This window comes from Lonchura striata, chromosome 3 (genome assembly GCF_046129695.1).
Source record: "Lonchura striata isolate bLonStr1 chromosome 3, bLonStr1.mat, whole genome shotgun sequence".
NCBI lineage: Eukaryota > Metazoa > Chordata > Aves > Passeriformes > Estrildidae > Lonchura > Lonchura striata.
Window position 1 is genome coordinate 42,451,887 of NC_134605.1, and position 22,088 is coordinate 42,473,974.

General features: G+C 47.0%; 1 protein-coding gene across 1 annotated transcript; it reads right to left on the reverse strand.

Moving 5' to 3' along the window:
* Positions 1–10,098: 10,098 nt before the first annotated feature.
* On the reverse strand, positions 10,099–18,391 carry DLL1 (delta like canonical Notch ligand 1). The gene is made up of 11 exons (XM_031504529.2): positions 17,739–18,391; positions 17,180–17,491; positions 16,914–16,974; positions 16,423–16,680; positions 13,921–13,981; positions 13,309–13,439; positions 13,000–13,169; positions 12,655–12,871; positions 10,911–11,703; positions 10,681–10,795; positions 10,099–10,325 (listed from the first exon to the last, which is right to left on the reverse strand). The coding sequence occupies exons 1-11, from the start codon at positions 17,796–17,798 to the stop codon at positions 10,320–10,322; spliced, it is 2,184 nt and encodes a 727-aa protein (XP_031360389.1). The 5' UTR covers positions 17,799–18,391; the 3' UTR covers positions 10,099–10,319.
* Between the last annotated feature and the right edge of the window lie 3,697 nt (positions 18,392–22,088).

The following is a 22,088-nucleotide window of genomic DNA, read 5'->3' on the forward strand; positions in this document are numbered from 1 at the left end:
ATCTTTGCTCCATCAGGCTTCAATCTACATTTTGCAAATGGACTGAGGGCAGCACTGGGTTTGCAGAGGGACCACACAAAGCCTTGGTGTCACACACAGCCTTGGTGTCACAGCATCTGGGAGATGGCAGTGGGGACGTAGCAAGTGACATTACACCTGGAACCAACACTCAGTGGGTGCCATGGTGCTCAGTACACAACAAGGGCTGATTTATCCTCATAGATCATGAGCTACTGGCCTTTGTCATCCATGTCATTACCTTCTGCCTAGCCATAGCCTTCTCCTCCTTCCCTCATATTTACAGTTGTATCTGCTTTTCTCTTCAAAACTGTCACAACTAATCAGTGTTGTATAGAGTAGTGCAGTGTTCTCCCCAGTTATGGCTCTTTTGCAAAATAAGTGTGTTTTCCTTATGTGAGCAAAGATAATTAAGTGGGTCAGTACATGGAAGTCATGGCTTGACAGTATTTTTAACGTTATCTTCAGACGAGTGATAAAAACAAGATCAGATGAAGATAGCTCAGAGTTTCTGCATGCTCATAGACAGTCGGGATGCAAATCAAAACTTCAGCTCTGTCTCTAAACTGGAAAAAAACTGTGCTTATTTCATACTGCATCTTGTCTTTGGTGATGTTTTTAAATAACTACTTTAAAAGAAAGAGAAAAAGAATTTTAATAAACAGTAAGCACAGAAACTCACCTAGGAAGAGTATGCAACACATTACATGCCTCAGGTATGGTAAAGTTATGCTTCACCTTATTAAGGCTTGTATTCTATTACTTCTTGTCTCTACTCTTGTCGCATGGTTGATCAGAACAAGAATACTTTTCTAAAGCATGCTAAGCTCTTGAAATTGTTCTTATTGTTCATATCTTCATATCTACCTACTCTTCATTGAGGAAACTCTAACATTTTATTATGACATGGAACACTTTCCATATGCCCCACCACCTCCACCAGTTCCTGAAATCCATTCAGTTATGAGGCCACCTGCTTCAAAGTGCAGAGATGGGAATTGACTGTGGATTCTGTCCATTTTAGGATGCAGGGAGATGGGGCTCTAGACAACTGGAAAGGCAGTCTTGAGTGACCTAGATATCTTTAAGAAATTCTATCTCCATCTGAGTCAATACTAGCCTTGCCATTGACTTCACAGGGGTCATGATAGAAGCCCCTGTGCCATTTTTGCTAAAATTAAGGTTTTATGGTACTTGGCATTATTTCTGAAGTGGTTTTACATGCATATAAAATTATTAAATAAGAATTAATTCTAATTATTACTGTATTTTTCCATATTATTTTCCATCAAACTGTTTTGTTTGTTTCCCTGATGGCCTCAAGGCACAGAGCAGATGTTTTCACTGAGCTGTCCTCAGTGACTTTTAAATTGCTTCATCATTGAGAAATGGCAACAGTGGCAGTCTTTCTTGTGACATTCAATCTCATCATCCCTTTTATACTTATTAAAAAACCAACTTCAGGGCCAAATATAACCAGCACTGGAACCACCATCTCCAGATAGTTCAGGTAAAAAGAAAGAGGGGTATGGAGAGGTAAAGGGGAGGAGAGAGAGTGGAACAAAAACAGTGAGAGAAAACAACAAGGAAATTGGCAGAAAAGAAATAAATTAAAGAAAGCAAGTAATTTATGTAATTGAGAAGTATTATTGTGTGAATCCTCCTCAATTATTGATGGCCTGAAATTCAAATATTAATTTAGATTAAATCTTGAATCTGTTTAGCCTTAGAAATAATGGAACACATTATTAGAAAAAGGAAAAAACATTCCTCCAATGTCTTACAATGGAGTATTAATGAAAACTTCTGATTCCCCCAGCAGAAAACCTACTTTTAAAAAGACAAGTCATTAATCAGTAACAGCTGCTGCCAGCACCTGTTATTTATTCCAGTCATTAACACTTCCTTTAGCATTTCTGACAGAAATGGGTATCTTTTCTAACTGATAGAAAAGTGATCTTTGGAACATCCCCAGAACTCAGTGGCTATATTTGATCTACAATGTGTGTCTTATTGCAGCTTTTCTTTTTTGCTTGTGGGCTCCTTTTTTTAAAGCATAGATTCTAAAAGCACGGAGCATTCCATTTCTTCTTGTTGAAGATTTGTGCAGCCTCTAATTTTTGGTGTGCCCTGGTTAGCTGGTCACAGAGGTGAGGGCACACAGTGCCTGGGGGGTGTGTACAGGTGCCAAAGAATTCCCAACCCATGTGGCCCTCCCAGTGCCTAGTTCTCGTTGAGGTTAATGGAAATGCAGAGAGCATAAATCTGGGGTTCCAGTGCTACAGGTGTTGCAACGATTCTGTGTCAGTTTTGCTTTCTGTCACAGCCTCCTTGCCCAGATCAAGCATAGCCAGGGTACCCCACGGAGCTGCAGAGGAGGTTCCTCTCCTGCCTTTCCCCACCCTGACACTCTCTACAGGAGCAGGGTTCTCCAGGCAAAACCTTACCTGCCTTACCTCTTCCTACAACAACCCTTGGCTGCCTTTTGTCCTTTCTCTTCCCAATGCAGGCAGCATCTAAGCCTGGTGAATCAGGAGAAAACAGAAAATCAAACAGCAACAAGTGTAGATCAGAGGCACTTTCCTTCATGTCCATTACCTGTAGACTTCCAGCAGCAAAGCTAGTTTGGCACAGCTGCTTTCCACAATCATCCAAAACTCTCCTGTGCATGTACAGAATTAAGGCCTGAAAGACTAGTCTGGTTTAAAAACCTTATGGTAAACAGTAATATATAGTATAAATTAACATATAAAAGATGTGTAGATGTGGCATTTGAGGACATGGTTTAGTGGTGGATTTGGCAGTTCTGGGTTAACAGCTGGACTTGATATTAAGGATCTTTTCCAACCTAAATGACTCTGATTCTCTATTTCTGTGTGTAGTTAAACACAGCACCAGTGAAGAAATGTAAGCATACAGGTAATACTGCTGCTCTTTGTCATCATTTTCTTTTTCTAGGCCTCTCTTTTTGTTTAATAAATCTGTGAAATCTGTTTCATGCTTATTCACAGTTAAAACGTTGAGGTTTGTAGTAGTTTCCTACCACCTTTAGATAATGGTTTTCATCTGAAAGCCACTGTTTTCATTTAAGACTGTTGACGTTGTGACAACATTTCTGTTAGTCTTGGGGTTTATAATGTTGTTTTAGTAAAACGTATGCATGGGGTTGGATTTAGGAGCACATTGTTTCTTTAATACAGATAGATAAAGAAAGCAGTGTATTGTATTTATCAAAAGGAAATGTCAGCAGAACTTTATAGTCTGGTAATTAGATAACACAGATAAGTCTGCTGAGTTTGTGTGCTCACAACTGCCATTCCAGATAACACTTCCTGAAGTCAATTAGAAGAACTTACACAACACTATATATTTTTCACAATTCCTTTCTTTAAATTGATACAGAAAGAAAGAAAGAAAATTAAGATACAGGTAAATTAAAATACAGGCAAATTAAGATACATGGAAATATATCCATGACAAGCAGGATATGTAGTAGTTCCATGTAAGTTTTTGCTCTGAACAATCAATCCTGCTGGCCTTGAGTGAGAGTAACGGACATCCGACTTTTCCAAAGACTCCCACAGTCACAGGAGCAGCAGCTGTGCCAAACCATCACCGCTGCAGGGCAATGGAGAATTCCATGGGCCCTTTGATTCCCACTAAGGTAAAACTAGACTGAAGTGAGAGGCTTATATTTTTCAGACAGGTGGCCTTGGTAAACACCCCCGTTTGCATGTATGGAAAACCTTGTAAAGGAAAATCTCTTAGTGACTTGAAAAGGAAAGCACACAATACCCAAATTATCTCAGTTGCAGAACTTGGATCATACAGAAGGCCTGGTTCTCCTCCATACAATGTTTATATGAAATGTAGATGAGTGTCGTGGTTTGACATAGCTTGGCTTTTATTTAAGGTATTAGTTAAGGTCTAGTTAAGGTATTTTCATTGAAAACTTCCTGAATTGTTTAGACTAATGGTAAAATATTATGGTAAAGTTCGTACCTTATAACACATTTTGCCTCATGTAATTAGATGTCCTTGAGAATATCAGTTTTTCCTTATCCAGGCTACCATTAAAAGTATTTTCTGATATCTGACCAAAACTGCAGTTTGGTTATACTAAGTACAACCTTCCTCAGGACACTGAAGTGCTACTTAGGGCCAGAAAATGGGATAAGGGGTAGAACTTATCTTTAAAAATGCTTGCATTCTAAAGCAAAATCAAAAGTAAAATATACAACTTTTTAATGAGACAAAATTCCCAGATCAGTTCTATTTTTGGGGAGGAAAAAAAAGAAAAAGGAAGTTTCCAGATAATTTATTGTTTGCTGGGAAACACTTGTCATTTTGATATCTTGCTTCATGAAGAAAATGAAAGTCATAAGAGGTTTGTAAGAGTGTATTTCAGTTTACCATTTCTGAAAAACATTTTCCCCACTGAAAATCTCCTTTTTAAAAGCTTTGACTTCTAAGTGTTATGGAAAAGCATAGTTTTCCGGTACATAAAAATTCTGATTAGAAATGACCATCAGCTGCCTCCAGCATGAACGTCTTGGCCATAGTGGGAGCAGAAATGGCTTTGCAGCAGATACTTGCTGCAATAAGGGCTAGTCAGATTTGTCTGTCTGCTGTCTGCAGAAAAGTGCTGTCCCCACAAAGTTCCACTTTCATGTTATGAAAAAAACCACAGGTCAGCCCAGTTCTGATCCTTTCTCCTGCTCAGCCTCCAGCACGCTGGGAAGTTACCATGTAAAGGTACACTGACTTGCTGTAAGCACTTAAACCTTGTCCAAAGAGCCATGTATTATTTGAATTATACCTGCTTTTTTATAGCTGCACAGCCATGCTCTGGAGAACACAATGGTACAAACGTGCCTTTACTGACATTTTAGATAAATGAACAAGGGAAGGGTAGGTATCTGCACTAATGTACGTGACTTCTTTCAATATAGCTTCATCCACCCTGGCCATTCAGAAGTTTTCGCTGTATACCATTAAAAAAAATTGCCCTGTTCATATGTAACAAATGCACAAGGCAGGCTTTAAAGTAAACAATGCCAGTGTATATAGTTGCCTTAGCAGGTGAAATGGATCTGCACTAACCCTCAGAGTTACTCCCACAGCTGGCATACATCATTCCTCATCTGTGCCAAGGAGTAAGGCATTCCTGAACATGTCAGTAAGATACTCCAGATACACCTGTCCTGGAAAACTAAGCAGCTTATGGTCTCTAAAATACAATCATTTGTAGGGTTACACTGCTATGGTGATCCCTGCCAAGCTTTTGCCCCCAGTTATCAGAGTCCCAGGCTGTTCCTTGGCACAAAGCAGGAGCTACCCCTCACAGGCATGGTGGATGTAAGCAGCTGATTGGTGGAGTAAGGCACTTTAACACTGTGGGTGCAGACTGATCCATACTGACTGGCTACAGTGCCAGAGAGCAGCCCCAGCAGTGTGGAGTTTATTGGTGCAGAAGATGAGGCTGCAGCAGGACAAGAAAAGACTGAGGATGTTTCTTCCTAAGGAAAAAAGCCAACCTGTCATAAGGATGCTGTGACCTCCAGCCCCACCTCCACATGGCCATGGCCCAGGCAGCAAGCCCCACATGGCAGTGGGTCTGTCATCCACCTCTGTTTCACCAAGAGCAGCAGGATCAGCAGTCCAGTTGTCACAGCAGTTTCATCTGAAAATCTGCCTCACAGTACATGTTGGGTCTTTTCTGGCCAGGCTCTTGATTTCTCTGGTTTGCATAGCAGGTAACACAGACACAGGCAGAAAGCCAGGTCTTAACAACCAGGTGAAAAATGTACCTCCCAAGGAGGGAAGGGAACAGAGAGGCTCCTCATTCTTCTGGCACAAGAGGTCAGGTGTCAGAAGAGACTGCTTCTCAGGTTGGGATTTGGCCTAGGAATAGTTCTCAGGTAGTTTTTTTTGGAGTACATGACTTTGGATGTCAGGCTGTAACAATAGGAAAATTTCTCAGAGTCTGTCAGTAAAAATTCCCATCTGTATAATTTCTGTGGCTTTTCTCCTTGACCCTAATAGTTCCAAGCTGAGTTTAATCCATATCTCTAACTGCAAAACTGTTTTTCTGTAAAAGAACCTACCTACAGCAGAGAAAATACAGACCTTGATTGCAGATGCTGATCTGCAAGAGAAGGCTGATGGCACTGTGGCCATCCATGTCAACACTGTGGTGTGTGACACCCTCTCTGGGCCATGGACACACAGCTGTATCACATTCCCCCTGCATACACTCTGCACACACATACCACCACAGCTGCCTCCCTCCCCCGTCCAGTTTGTCTCCTCGCTGCCAGCGCAGGGTTTGCATATCCTCTCTGAGATGATGATGGATGTTTCAATTGTGAGAGAGGGCTCTATTCCATGCAAGCATCTGAAAGTGCTTTGCAAAAATAGCACACACCTCACAGACAAGCAGTCTGATGTACAGAAATAGGAAATAGCCTTACTTGCCTCAAAGAGTGTTTTAACATTCCCCACCACCACGGTATCCTCTCACAAGCACAAATGACCTTCTCCCTATTAGAATAACCAGGAGGCCACCATTTTCCTAAGGTCCTGGAAAGATTAAGTGACACAGGTCCAAGGTTGCACAGGAAGTCTGGAGGGAGTGCTGGAAATAGAAGGGGGCCCTCCTGAATCCCTCTGCAATGCCTTGACCACAAGACCATCCTTCCTCTCCCAAGGTTACGTATCAGGTCTTTGGTGGAGCCAGGAATAGCACCCAAGTTTCCTGACACATAAACTGTTCTTCACTGTGTACAAAAGAAGCACAAATATAAATTTAAATCAATTTATAAAGCTTGTTTGCAATTAAACTTAAGACTGCTGTCTGAACCTAAGTTTTCTATGTATTGAAAGATGTAACACTCTTGAGAAATCTCTGTCTACCATCAGGACAGCTAATACCTCCCAGCAGCTGACCTCTCCTTCAGTGCTTCTTCAGTGCTTCTAATTTCTAGACATGTCCTGTCTGTGCCAACAATGCAAATGCCACTTGCCACAGAGACACAGGCTGGCAGAGGTGTGGGCTGAGGGGTGCCCTCTCTGGCCACCCTATTGAGAACTGGCCCCAGACAAGGAAGCCAAGGGCTCCAGGGCTGCTGCGGGACAGAGAGAAGGAGACATTGCATGTCGAGGTATGCACATGAATTAACAGTGCCACAGTGACAGCCTGAGGAGGGACCCCAGGCCCCCAAAGTCCTGGCTCCAGGGGGATGAGTGTTCAGGGCACAGACCTGGCTGGACCAGCTGCAGGCTTTCATATCCCCCCCCCACCCAGAGGGCCACACGCTGCATCAGTGCGTGTGGCTTCCCTGGGGAGAGACGGAGATGTGCTGTGTCAGGAGGGGCACGGTGCCATGTGTCCCTGCAGTTTGCTGGACCCTTTCCATTAATTTAATGGGCTTTGGATTGGGCCCTGAATTCTCAGCTGTCCCAGCTAAATGGACTCCCCAGGCAGGCTCTCCTCTTGTTTTAGAATGAGGAGGCCATTCAGAGACCCTGCTGACCAGGAGGTTCCTGCTGTTCTTTGGCAGCAGAGCTCCCATCCTGGGGTGAGCAGAGCCCCATCACTGCCCCTTGGCCATAGTGTGCACCACCTGCACACATGGCTCCACACCTGCATCTGCCATCCGCTCTCTCAAGCAAGGCATGCTCCACTTCCACCCCCTGCCCAGATCACCCATTTTTTTGCCCAGTAAGGCCCAAGTACTGTGGATGAGGAGAACAGAACCAGTGCTCCACACTGCGTACCTCAACCCACTCTGGTCGCTGAGAGCCACTGTATTCACACATACTCAGGGCCAGGGGACTTGGTAATCCTGTAGAAGAAATAAATCCTGTGTGTGTCTGTAGCCCTAACCTTGCACAAGACAGAAACAGAAGAAGCCATTGGGCTGATCTGTGTAGCCATCATTTCAGGAGGTGTTTCAGAAAGACAGGACCATGCCCTTCCCTTTGTCTGTAGTCTTCTGTTACTCACCAAACTCAGCACTGCTGATAATTAGCACATTTGACAAACTTATCTTTCCAAAGCTGTTTTATTTTTAAGCAAAGATGGGTAGATGCCAGTGCTGCGCATTTTCACAAGAGAAGGGAGCTGTGTGCTTTTCCAAATCTTTACCTGACAGTAAATTAAAGTAGATCTCGCTGTTGCACGGAAAACCTGATGTTACAGAGGTACTCAACCACTGATGGCCTTCCTTTTGTTACTGCTGTTTCTACAGAAGCAGCATTAAGAAAGCCTAGCCAAGACCATGGCACTGACTGCAAAGTGTAGTACATCATAAGAGACAAGCCTGCTCCATAAAGCTTGGGAAGAAGAGTAAATACAGAGAAATAAAATGCCTTGGCCAAGGTTGAAAAGCAAATGAGCAACAAAAATAGTGACAACACCTTGAAAGGCTCACTTTTCTGTCTAATCTGTGAGATTATGTTGCATTGAGCACTTGCTGCCATACACACCATCATGCCTCATTTAATATATGTTGCATCGACTGATTATTGTCAAGTTCTTATGTCACTGCTTAAATTGAAACCGCTGTTCAGACCATCACTGACAGGCTAGTTTTCAATACCTCACATCACTCTCCTTACGAAAATGTTCCCCAGAAGGACACTTTGGGATAGATGAAGAGGATAACCACGTCAGGACACTTTGTAGGAAGTGAGCCTGTATGCCTTGTCTGAGGTTTCACTCAGCAAAAAGCTAAACTTATAAATAGACAAGCCTCCTCAGTCAGTGTAAGTTTTCCACTGACCTCACACAAAAGTGGAGTTCCAGTGGTTCATGTACTTATGCACACTAAAATAAGGGGAATACATAAAGATCACCAGCTGCAAGAGCCCTTTGACTGTTTCTGAAGAACATGCAGCACAATGTGAAGGCAAGCTTTTTAGGGCAAACTAAATTGGAGAAATTGCCTGAGCATTCAGAGCCAAGCCAGGGGATGGGATCACACTCTGTCCCACTATGAAGGCAGCAGACATCAGGGGCAGAGCAGAAACCAGACACAACTGGTACTTCAGCAGGTGTTGTAGTCAGGGGAGTTGTGGCCACAAGTCAGTTCACTGTTACCGTTTCCTGAAGAGGGAAGTTTGGGGGAGCTCACAGCCCATGGGAGCACCTCAAGGACCTGAGGTAGAGGCCCTACCTTGCTAGTGTGTCCCAAAATCCCCTGGACTGCAGGCAAGTGTTTGAATTTCCAAAAAATGAGGAGTTGAGACATGACAAGCCCCAGGTCTGGATTGCAATGGAGTACAGTCAACTCTTGCGCTTCCTCAGGAAGTGACTCTATATGTGTTTACATAAACATACAGCCCAACATGACTGGGCAAATATTACTCATGATTTTGCCATTTGCCTTTGGAGTAAGACTGAGCACAGCCATGGGGTCAACACGTCAGAAGGTTCGGAGGGGAAGGAGGGAGGGTCTACACACAACAAGTTGTTCCCCAGTCTTTGTAATAAGTCTCAATCCTACCCAATGCCCCCATGAGTCCACACAGGCCTGTCAGATGCCTGGTTGCAAAGTCCAGTCAGTTCATCATCAGATATGGAATAAACATAGCACTCTGGTTATCATTAATAATATTTATTTTGGAAAAATATTTTAAAAATGAATTTCTTCATTAACAAAATGGTAAAAAAAATCAAATAACATTTGCACAATATTCCATAAATACATTTATATACAAAAAATATAGTCACATAGACCCGAAGTGCCTTTGTACATATTTACCAAAAAATTTAAATTATAAAAAAATGAACATCACAAAATACTCAAGCTTTACAATTATCATGAAAATATTTTTACAGATTCAAAAAAATAACACACTTTTTCTCACCTAGTAAAAACACATTTTAGTATCAAAAAAGACAATAAAGGCAGTGTTTGTGTCTCTAATTCAAGAAAAGACTGGCTCATAATAATCCAAAATATACACTTCAGGCAGTGCATGCTTTTTATGTCGTAATTAAGTCCATTCATTTAAATATATATAGAAAAGCAACTGACCATAGTGCAATGATAAAATTCATAAAAGGCAGTGCAACAGTAATCCTTGAACACAGACCCTTGCCTCGTGTCCATCTTGTTTCTTTATTTTGCAGTCACTTTGCTAACTTCAGTAGAGAACCAGCTCAAGCCTGAATTTAGTTTCTCAGCAGCAGTCAGTGAAGGAATCTATCTCCCATTCCTCTTTCAGCAGCATTCATTGGGGCACGTCTCCTCTGAAATTGTTCTGAACAGCCACCTTGCCATATGACCTCTGGTTTACACCTGGAAAGAGAAAACACAAGCAGAGATCAGGAGAGGTTAATCAAACATATGAAGAGGGCTGTAAGGTTGCAGAGGGTCAGGATTCTACATGAAGCACACCAAGGGGTGGGGTCTGCACACCTCAACCACATTACCATTGTACCCTAGTCTACAAAACTTGTCAAACCCACAAAATCCACAGCAGCAAGTCACTGAGCTTGTCTTTACAATGTCCACAGCATCATAAACTCAAGCTGTCTGGATTTCAACAGGTACAAGCCACTGTGGCATTATGGAAAGGAGTTTATCTGCCCCAGCATGTATTGAATGGGAGCTGCAGACCAAGAATTTTCTCTGCTATTCCAACCCTACGAACCTCAGTTGCTATGATGCACTCATCTTTCTCTTCTGATATGACATACACCGACTGGTACTTTGTGTCCTTTGAAGTGGAATATACTGAATCTGGTCGCTTTCTTTCAGAAGTATCACTATTGAAGGCAAAAAGAGAAAGAATAAGTCAGATGGCTGTTGCTTAATGCTACCAATGAGATATACACTCCCCCTTCAAAGCCAAGCCACCCCCTGCACTCAGATGTGAGGTACCTCTTTAGTTGTACTGCACTTTTCTCTTCTGCCTCTGAATCATATGTTTCACACTTGGCTTCACATTTGCTGTGCTCCTCCTTAACTGAGTCCTCATTCTTGAGTTCATGCACCAAATTGTAATCCACTGACGGGTATCTGACTTTGTAGCCATTTTTATCAGAGTTATCGCTGTGAAAGTCTACTTTCTTATTTGTGTTTTTAATCTGAGTGGCACCAATTACACTTATGGAAATGTCCTTCTCACGCTGGCAGTTTGCCAGGTTATTCATAGTCTCAGTCTCACTCCTGCAGGCATCAGGCTGGTGGTGCCTCTTCTGCACCCTGAGCCTGACGCAGACAACCACAGCAGCACACCCCAGCAGCAGCATGAGGACCAGAATAATCCCAGCACAGACGGCGATCCAGGGGAACTGGGAGTTCTGGCCTTCCATGTACTTTTCAGTGAAGTCAACGATGACGGGTCCCTGAGGTGGCTCAGGGAGCAGAAACTGGCAGTTGAGCCCGCCGTAGCCCCGGGCACACTCACAGACATAGCGGTTGTTTCTTTCATGGCAGGTGGCCCCATTGTGGCAAGGGTTGTGTTCGCATCTGCTCACCGGGGTGCTGCAGTTCTTCCCGTTGTATCCTGGGGGGCAGGTGCAGGAATAGTCATTGATGCCATCCTGGCAGGTCCCTCCGTTGACACAGGGGAAGGATGCACAGTCGTCCACGTTGTCATCGCAGTGCTTCCCAGTGAAGCCAGCCTGGCACTGGCAGATATAGGAGTTCCCCAGATCGACACACTGGGCTCCTGCAAGACAGGAAAGGGGGACGAGCTGAGTGGTGGGCAGCCGACAACACAGCCCCCGACTCGCTGTTCTTGGGGCAAAAAGCACAACAAGCAGCTGAGGAGAGCTTTCTTTTTGAGAGGTCAGCTTGACCTTTGACAAGTCTAATCCAACATAAAATGCAATTTTTTTTAAGAAAGATTTTTGTTAAGCAGATTTATTTTTCATTCTCAATCCTATTCATTTTTTAACATTTCACTCAACTCAAACCAGAACACTAACCCAGGTCAGATTAACACCACATCTCATGTTACAGAATTTGACTGGCAATGAATAAGGATGATTACAGTACAGAAAGTCTTCACTAGTTTAATCAAAACAGGAAAATTACTGTAACCAGATTACAAGTAATAATGTTTAGCACTTGTGTGGCATTTCCATGCACAGACCTCTAAGACTCTTCGTAAAGGATTTGAAAGTATAATCTTCCACATTTACGTGCATGAAGCTTCAGACCAAGTTACTTGGCCAGTTGGTCATCAGAAAATGCAATCTGCAGCAATGGCCCAAGCCATGCCATTGCTTTCTTAGTACAGATCCTACTCCACCAAGTCAACTATTGACATGATGCAACTTTTTTACAAGAGGATGCAGGTAGAGCAAGGTAGAATGGCTTTAAACTGAAAGAGAGCAGCTTTAGATAAGATACTATGAAAAAATTATTTACTGTAAGAGAACCAGTTGCCCAGAGAAGTGGTGGATGTTCCATCCCTGGCAGTGTTCAAGGCCAGGTTCCACAGGGCTATGAACAGCCTGGTCTAGTGAAAGGTGTCCTTGCCCATGGCAGGGGCTTGGAACTAGATGACTAAGGTCCCTTCCAACCCAGACCATTCTATGATTCTATGATTGATCAGTGTGACTTGTTAGGAACTCCAGACCAGACACCAAAGTAAGTGTATGCTGTTTGGCCTTACCATTAGCACAAGGGCTGGAACTGCAGTAATCAATTTTCTTTTCACAGTTGAACCCAGAATAACCCAGTGGACAACGGCAGCTGTAGCCCCCATCAGGGTTGTCGGTGCAGCGCCCACCGTTGAAGCATGGTCCGTCTGCACAAGTCATTGCGCTCAGCTCACAGTTCTTCCCATAGAAGCCTGGGGGGCAGGTACAGGAATAGCTGTTCTCAAGATCCTGGGGGGAAGAAATGAGAAACGATCAAAACATTTGTCTGAACTTGCTCTGAAATCCAAAAAGGAATTTTAAAAATTAGTGAAACTGACATAAACTCCTCACTTGGAGGAGTTTTACAAACAACTTACAGTGCAGCTTCCACCATTCTTGCAAGGGTTGGCATCGCATTCATTGATTTCAATCTCACAGTTGGAGCCTGTATACCCAGGTCGGCATGAACAAGTGTAGCTCCCCTGACCAGTATTAGTGCATGTGGCACCATTCTTGCAGGGCTTGTGGTGGGTGCAGTAGTTCAGGTCTGTAAAATATATATTTTCTTTTTTTAGAGAGAGCCACCACGGTGCTTACTACTTTGCAAGACTACCATACAGTGAGTAAGCTGAAAATAGTTGCCTGCTCTCTGCTTTTTATAACAGATGCTCAGGGTGAGAACTCACCCTGGTTGCAGAAAAGGCCACCCCAGCCTTCCTGGCAGTTGCACTGCCACGGCTGCTGACAGGTACCATGAAGGCATCCTGGGTATCGGATGCACTCATCACAATATCGCCCCTGCCAGCCCACTCTGCATCTGAAAAAAAAAAAGATAACAAAAAAGTCTCATCAGGTTTAGACTTCTCACAGTTGGAAACCCCATCACAAACTCTGCAAGCACACTGGTGCCAGAGATCAAGCTTCCTAAAAGGCCTCGATGATCCTTCAGTGAGAAAGTCACCAAGTCCAACCATAGCATCAGCTTTCATCAATCCTAGCTATTTCTTCCACTTCCTTAGATAGACCCATGGTTCTGATAGTTAATTTGTTTAATATTTAATAACAAAGAGCCCAGCCTTATACACGGCACTGTAAACCCATTAGGTTAATATTAATGGCACTGATGTTTGACTTACGGAATAATACTTTGATCTGGCATCAACCAGATATTTCAAATTTCCATCTAATATGAAGAAAGGCCTTTAAACTAACCCTTCAAATGTCCATTGGCTTATTTTACACCAGAGCATCAACACTGAAAGACAAAGATGGAAGCAGGAAGAGAGTGGAAAACTTACTTGCATTCCCCAGGCTTGTCGCAAAAGCCGTGTTGCTCATCACATCCAGGCAAACAAATTGCTGCAAACAAACCAAGCAGGGAAAGACATCAGCACTGGTGCTAAAACAACTCTCTTTTACAAGTCTGAGTCTGAGAGCACCTTGTGGGTGGGGAGTGAGTCCCTTTTACAAGATTGGGGCAGTTAAGCACAGCTGAATTAATCTCTGGAGTCTGAAGGAGTATTGATCTTGCCCCGTAACTGGGCACTTTACTTATCACCAGGGATGAGCATTCTTCTTAATACAGTTGCACACAGACAAAAGAGGGCTCACAATTGCTCCCTTCCCCACAGCCCCTCACCCCCCTTCCCTTCCCAGTGAGGGTCAGAAGTCCTTTTTTCCAATTCTATGCACACAGCTCCACCTCTTAATATCCCCCGAAAGTGTGTGTGCAGATAAGAGTGGACAGCTGGTGTGCAGGGTGCCAGTGCAAGACAGCTGCTCTATTGTCTATTCTCTCCCAGCAGCTGCCCCACTGCAACAATACCCCGGCCCCGGAGCCAATGGGGCCGGCGGCCGGCGACTGGGCAGCCTATCCCTGCCCACAGCTAATCTATGGCACGCGCGTGATTTCGCTGCAAAAAAACTTTTTTTTTTCTTATTCAAATAAATAAGTCTAAAGTTCTTCCTCCCTCCTTCCCCCCTCCGCCCTGCTCCGAAAAGGGGCGGGCGGGTGGGTGCAGCCCTGGTAAAAGAGGTAAGCGGGCCAGCGGGAGGGAGGGTGAGAGAAGGGAAAAAAGGGACTTCTGCTCATTACTTTGCCTGGTTATGGAACTCATTAAGCAGGCACTGCAAAGTTTTAATTCAACAAAGCCAGCCGGAGACAATGGCATGCGAGGGGAAGGAGGGGGGAAGAAAAAGAAAGAAAGAATCAGTGCTGATAATCAGATCGCCTCCAAGTTGGAAAGAATGGAGCTGGGGGCAAGGCAACGGGAAGCAATCTGCAACTGGCAGCTCCACTCACTAACGGCAAAACATTCTTTTTGCATGCACACATAAACACATCTCCCCTGCCTTGTAGGTTTGTGTCAGTGCTATAAGCTGTTTTTTTTCTGAGAGGGAAAACACAGCAAAGAACGTACATAATGAGTCAAAAAAGATGGACAGCCTTCTGCTTCACTGTGGGAATAGCAGAGATGTACAGGCATTCAAAAGTGCTGACAGCCCCAAAAGAGCTCACTATCAAAATGTTTCCTTTTTCCCCACCCCTTAACACAACTGGGCTAGGTACTTTTGGTCATAGGAAAGGTTGCAGCTCTTATTTAAAACGCCATCAAAGAAAATGTGAGCCCCTTTGCCTGCTATTCATTGTGCAACATTGTACCATGGACCGCTAAAAGCATCCTAGCAGTCACTAGCAGTGTGAATAATCAATCAGGAATGGTTTGATAGCAGCTCAGCTGAGACCACAGTGTAGGTGGGTTTAAAAAGAAACCAAAACACAACAAGAAGAAAGCTGAGACTGCTTTGCAGCCTGGAACTGTTTTCTTCCTGCCTGCCTGGCCCTTTGATGACTGCAGAGGTGCACTGGCCCAGTACGTCATCTGCCAGCATATTTCAGATCCGTGTATAGACACAGAAAATGCCATCACAGGCTGCAGCAGGGCTCTGTGTGCACATTTGGGTGTACACCGCTATGAATCTACAAAGGGCGGAATCTCATACAACCGGAAAGTATCTGACATCCTGGACTATCCTGTCTGTGATCTGCTTACTGTCCCAGCCTTTCCTGCTGTATCAACACACCACATTCCTCAAAAACTTCAAGCTCTGGGGTATGTTTCATGTCCCTCACTACTTTATTTGTATTAATTATCATGCAATGGGACAGAAGAGAGCTGGGGAATAAGTTGAATGTTCTCGTGGCCCCACGTGCAGAAATTTCTGTTAGCGGCAGCATATGAGTACCCCAAATGAGAAATGTACAGTCTAGAAGCCATAGAGAATGTCTTGGACTTCCTAATATTCTTCTTAATACAAGGCCACAGAGGATCAGACCATAGCAAAGCTATGCACAAGGCTGTTACATGGATGTTGCCAAAGCCTAGCTGCCTCCTCTGAAGCTACATACCCTGTAGGTGACTGTAGCATGGTTGCATGGTTGGAGGGTGGATAGGTATAAAAAGTAGTACTGATACATTTTAATAAATCCTCAAGCAACTGCTGAACATTTTGTTACCAGATTAAATGGTCTAAAGCAAATGAGCAAGAGTGTAGAGTTGGCACTGACATTTTGTTGGCTTGAGAAGGGGCTGTCTGCATTAACTTTCTGTGACAATGCTGAGATCTCCCACCCCTCACGCTGGTAAGGCATGGGCATGGAACCAGACATCCACCCACCATTGCTTGGTTCTCCCTCCCCATGGGGACTGATGTCAGAGAAAGACCCCTCCACCAACCCCAAGAGCTCAGGAGACACTGCTGCAAGGGGCACCCAAGGAGACAAGGAGGTGGATACTTACGCTCAGTGCAGTACTGGCCTTTCCAGCCCGGGTTGCAGACTTTCTCGCCACGCTCTCCACAGGTGAAGTGACCAAAGGCATCGTCCCGGGGGCGGCAGAAGACAGAGCAGCCTTCTCCATAGTAGTGCTCATCACACACGAAGCGATAGGAGTACTTGAGGTCAGTGCGGCCGCTGCTGTGCAGGTCCTGGGACCACTCTTCACCCACTGCCAAGTGTCTCTGGGTAGCCAGGCGGCTGATGAGGCGCTCAGGGTTTTCTGTGTGACAGTGGAGAGGAGAGCAGTTAGAGCCCAAAGCAGGCAGGGTATAGTGGGGTCTGTGGTGGGAGGGGAACTGTAGAGGCAGGATGACATGGCTGCACCAACAGGTTGGCCTCTGTTGCCACAGGTCTACCGTAGAGGAGAATGTGCTACACACTGCAAAGAATGGGGTCAAATAGGTCTGCAGGGCTGTGATTATTACGAGGAAAAGTGTGTTTCAGGACACTTACCAGTGGTGAGGTCATCAGGTGAGTCCGTGTGCAGAGCCTCAATGATGAGCGAGAAGGTGCCCTGTGGAAAGAAGAAGCAGAGACAACCCACCAGGAGAGCATGAGAGCAGGTAGGCTCAAGGGGCAGTGCCGCCAGTCCCCAGGAGTTATCAATGGTTGTCCCCTTCCCATCTTGACACTTCAAGGGGATTGGTGGCCTCTTGGAATGGCACGGGATGGGACGGGATGCATATGTGCCGCGCCCTCCAGCATCGCCCCCCACTTACGGGCCAGGTGAAGCCGAAGGGGAAGCGGATGGGATTGCTGAAGGCGGGGTCGGCACCGCCCGCCCCGTCGGGGACGCTGAAGGAGTTGGCGCCGAGCACGGGGGTGATGGCGCTGCCGTAGGTGCAGGGCGGCTCGGGGGACACGCTGGCCTGGTAGTGCTTGAGGCAGACGCGGAAGAAGGTCTTGCAGTCGCACTGCTGGAGCCCGCCGGCGCCGGGGCCGCCTCCGCGGCAGCAATTGCGGTTGCTGAGCAGCCCCTTCTTATTGACAAATTCCTGCAGCTTCAGCTCGAAGACCCCGGAGGAGCCGACCTGCGGGGAGGGGACAGTGGCCGTCAGCCACCGAGCAGCCCGCTCCACCGGCCCGACCCTGGCCCCGGCCCCGGCCCCGGCCCCGGCCCCGGCCCCGGCCCCGGCGGCTACCCCCTCCCCGCTCCTCACTGCTGCCACCGGCAGCGACAGTGCCCGCATCCCCCGCAGGACTCCCCGGTGCAGGGACCTCCCGGTGCAGGGACCTCCCGGTGCAGGCATTCCTGTCCTGCACCCCGCGGGCACTTACCTGGCAGCGGCTCAGCAGCACCGAGAGGACGGCGAGCGTCAGCAGGAACCGACCTCCCATTTTGGAGGTGCAGCTCTGGTGCCCTCGCTTTCCTCCCCCTTATCTTCTCGTCAGAGGGAAAAGGGGAAAGTGTCTCTCGGGGTAAGGGAAAAAACACAGCGGCCAAAGCCGCTCGTCCCAGCAGAGCTGGAAGAGTTACTGTCAAGGTCTCCTTCTTTCAGGAGTGTCTCTGACTTTTTTTTCCCTTTTGTCGATACCTCTAGATGTAGCCTGTCGGCAACTGACAACTCTTCCGGATGGCAAAAGAAAAAGAGAGGAAAAGAGGACGGGGGAAAAAAATTAATATTTATCTGTTAAACTCTTTTTCTTTCGCAATTCACGATGCTCCTCTTTTTCTCCAGGAAGAAAAAATAAAAATAATAAAATAAAAGCAACTTAATTCCCAACAGAGGCAGAGAAAAGGCTTCCCAAGGAAGATTAAAAATTGGCGATCTGGAAATCCCTGCAGAGGCAGCGGCGGAGGCAGCGGCGATAATTCCCGGGGCGGTGCGATTCGGGAGCGGGTCTGCGCGGCTGCGCTCACCCTGCGCACGTCGGGGCTGGTGGGTGTCAAACAGCAGCGGTGGCGGGCAGGTCACGTCGGAGCCTTGATCCCCTTTTTTCTTTTTCTTTTTTTTTTTTATCTTTTCCTTTTTTTTTTTTTTTTTCAAAGGAAGCGAAGCTCTCTTTCCTTGTTTTGGGTTTACTTTTGTTTTTAGAGGAATCCCAGCCAACAAAAATAAGCTCGTGTCTCAACAGCAGTGAACAGAGCGTGTCCGGGTGTGCTCCTACGGGGGAGGGGGTGACTGCTCTGCTCTGCTCCGCTCCGCTCCGTGCCGCGGCTCGGCTCGGCTCGGCGGCTCTCTCCGAGGGTGAAGCGCTAAGGATCTGCCTCTCCTTGGGCGCCTGCCGCCCTTATATCCCGCCGGCCGACTGCATGCCTAATGAGATGCAAATGAGCAGCCCCCCAATCTGGCTAGAGCTGTCACAAAGGAGCCACTTTTCCAAACCCTCCTCTCAATGGATCGCCAAATGGTCAGTGAGCTGTAAAATGTGCAACCCTCCTCCCCCTCCCCTTCGCGCTCACAAAACGTGTTCATTTACATTCCTGCAAATTTGGTAACCGCAAGAATCCCCCTTCTGCTCCGGCGAGAGGGTAACACCCCCGCTGCACCGGGGAGAGGCAGTGCAACACGCTCCGGACAGAGAGTAGCCCCGGGGACGGCGGGCTGTAATTGCCTCTTGGAACGTGCAGAGGAGCCGCCGTGACCCCAAAAAGTGACTCGGTGATCGTGACTACTGCAAGGGGCTTCTCCGGCGTTAAAGGGAAGAGGGAGGTGGGAGCCATCGAGCCATAACGAGGGGAGTCCCATCCCATGAAATTCACACCGCATTTACCCCGGCATAACCGGGGTAATTGGGGAGGGGGACAACGAACGTGGACGAAGTGACCCGGGGCTCGCTCTTCCTTCGGCTCCGCTCACGGCGCGCATCCCGCCGGCGGAGGCACGGGCGATCCCCGGGGATCCGGAGGCGAGGGAGGACGCGGGCGGGTTCGCGGCGGGGACTTGTGGAGGGGACCCGTTTGCGGGGCTCCGCGGGTCCCGTCCCTGCCACCACCGCTGCTGGAGAGAGCCACTCTCTGCGCCCGGGTCCCGCACCCCTCTATGATTATTATCATCATCACCAGCAACCTCTCTCTCTACGTCTCTCTCTCTCTCCCTCTCTCTTTTTTCGTCCTTCAGCTTAGTAAAAAGTGAGTTTGGTGTGTGTCGTTCGCGTGGCTGTCATTAAGGCCGTTTGTTATTGTGTGAGGGCTGAATCAGTTAGCTCTTTGTGCTCTCAGCTGTATGGTAATGTAGACAGCACCTGCTCCCTGCACAATGCGAGGGAGAGAAAGAGCTCCCCTCGGCGCACGCTACTGCCTCTACAACAATGTCCGCACATTTTTTAAAGAAATCCCTTCCAGCACTTCCCCCCTCCGCAACACACATACACACACACATACACACACATACGCGCACAAAATAAACTAGCCCAAATTTACACCAGTCATCACCTTTACAAATTTTTCAACGTACCCATCAGATAGTACAACTTTTGTTTTGATCTTTAAAACATGGCAAGGAGTTTACTGGTGCGGTGAAAAAGGGATAGAGACTATTACCATTTGAGGAGTTTCTTAATGATGGATGGAAGCAGGGGATAAAAGTTGGAGGGCGACTCTGGCATGTCACTCGAAGCAGGGTTTTCCACTTTGTTTAGGCACTCTGTTTAAACACCTTTGGTAGGCGCAGGCGGATTCATTAGGATGCAAGGTGTAACTGTCTCTGTAAATGTCATTTTAATTGTAACAGATCATTTCAGCACAGATTAAGCTTGTGTGCAAAAGGAGAGGATTTGGCTACAATAACCTCACTGTAGGTATGCCGTGCTAAAAGCCTTATTATGGCGACTTTATTGGGTTGAAACGTGCATTTGCATGGCAAAATGTGGCTTCCATTGAAGCAGATGTCTTGATCACAAATTATCTTACAATGCGCTAGGAAAAAAAAAAAAATCTTAAAGACTTCTTAAAGTAAAAGCATTGAGTAATACCAATTAAAAGAAAATCACTAATGAGTTCATTCAGCCCAGCTCTTCTTGACTGTTCCAGGACTGTAGCTGCCCACATTCATTTACTAGGGGTTTGTGGCATCTACCCCAAACCCAGGCCACCTACTCCAACTCTTGGTACAAGCATCCAGATCTTTGCAACGTTTTGCCACTCAACGTGTGTCCTTTACGTCTAATTGTAGTCAAACGATCCATATACACCCAGGTGCTCTTACTCTCACCTCTCACTGCCCCTCGACGCATAAGCAAAAGTTTAAAATGTACAGGAATGTTTGGATTTGCCTTTTTTCTTTTTTTACCCCGGAATTGTGTCTGGGGAGAGAAGGGACCAGCGATCCCGCAGGCATCCTGCGAGAACGTAAGGAAGACGGCCCAGGAGGGAGCGGAGCGGAGCGGGCGGCGGATCCTCGGAGGCCCGGCCGCCCGCCCCCGCCGTGCCCAGCCTCAGCAGCGGGGAGCGGGGGGCGCATCCCGCAGCAGCGCCGGTTTACACTGCACATTACTTTTGCCACCTAGCGTCAACATCTTTTCAAGTGGCTTGTCGCTGCTTCGCAAACTTTGCTGCGGCGTTATCCCCGGGAAAAAGAGAGAGAGGGGGGAAACATCACTTCGTATGAGATTTACTAAACGAGTGGGGCGGGGGGGCGGGGGGCCCGGGGTGAGCGGCAATATCTGTCTTGAAATTTGGGTGGTGGCCCGTCGGTGGAGGCGAGAAGTGATATATCAACGCGGATCTTTTAATCTACGAGAGATAGAAAATTGGTCCATTAGCATCTCCTTGCTTAAAAAACTGGAAATAAAAAGTTACACGCGCGAGGGCTTTAACCTAGAGATAGAAAAAAAAAAAAAAAAAAAAAAAAAAAAAAAAAAAACTGAAAAAACTTGCCCCCAAATCCTGAACAACCCCCCTTCGGTACCGGGTATTTGTTAAATTGACGTGGCACAGATTTCTCGATTACCGCTGCTGAGCGTGACTGAAAGGCGCCGTGAGAGCCGGCAGGATCCTGCCCACGGCGCTTATTCTTCTCTGGCTTAATTTATGCCACGCGATTCTGTATTGGGGAAATCAAGCAGAAAGCTCCTTTTTCTGCTTTTTTCCCCCCTCTCCCTCTCTCTTTCAGATGCTGGACTAACGGGGAGACTGTTTAACTTAAGTGTTTCTATAGGAGGCTGTTGTAGTTTAACTCCTGCCCACCAGTAGCTGAGGCGAACAAAGGAGGGACTCGAGGTCTAACTATTCATCCATTCTCTGCACTTTAATTTTCATTGATTTCGAAGACAAGGGGAGCCCTTAGGGATTCTCGCTGAAGGGGGATGACACGCCTTTAGACGCGATCAGCCCCCCAGCCAGCCATCTGCTCCCAACCAAATGGCGCTTTTTCGCTCCCAACCGCGTGTCTCTGCACCGCGCTCGCCCGCCGCCCCCCGCCGTCCCCCGCCGCCCCCGCGCTGTTCACCGTGCCCGCGCACCGCCGCCGGCCCCCGCTGCCGGGCACGGCCGGCCGGTCCCTTCCCTTCCCTTCCTGTCCCGTCCCGTCCCGTCCCGCCCGACGCCCTGCGCGGCCGCGCCCGCCCCGCCGAGTGAGCCGGCGGCGGGACCCCCGGGGGCGGGCGCGGGGAGTGGGGCCCCGCCAGGGCGCGGTGACCCCGCACGGCCGGGACGTGGCGGGCCCGGCCCCGCCTGCCAGCGGCTCG

What these genes read in the sequence shown, in the direction of transcription:
- DLL1 (XM_031504529.2), bottom strand. Translation starts at nt 17,798, where the DNA reads ATGGGAGGTCGGTTCCTGCTGACGCTCGCCGTCCTCTCGGTGCTGCTG. An exon ending in AGAATGGTGGAAGCTGCACT is followed by an intron (nt 12,872 to 12,999) that starts GTAAGTTGTTTG and finishes TCTTCCCCCCAG; the next exon opens with GATCTTGAGAACAGCTATTC. An exon ending in TTCCAGCCCTTGTGCTAATG is followed by an intron (nt 11,704 to 12,654) that starts GTAAGGCCAAAC and finishes CCTGTCTTGCAG; the next exon opens with GAGCCCAGTGTGTCGATCTG.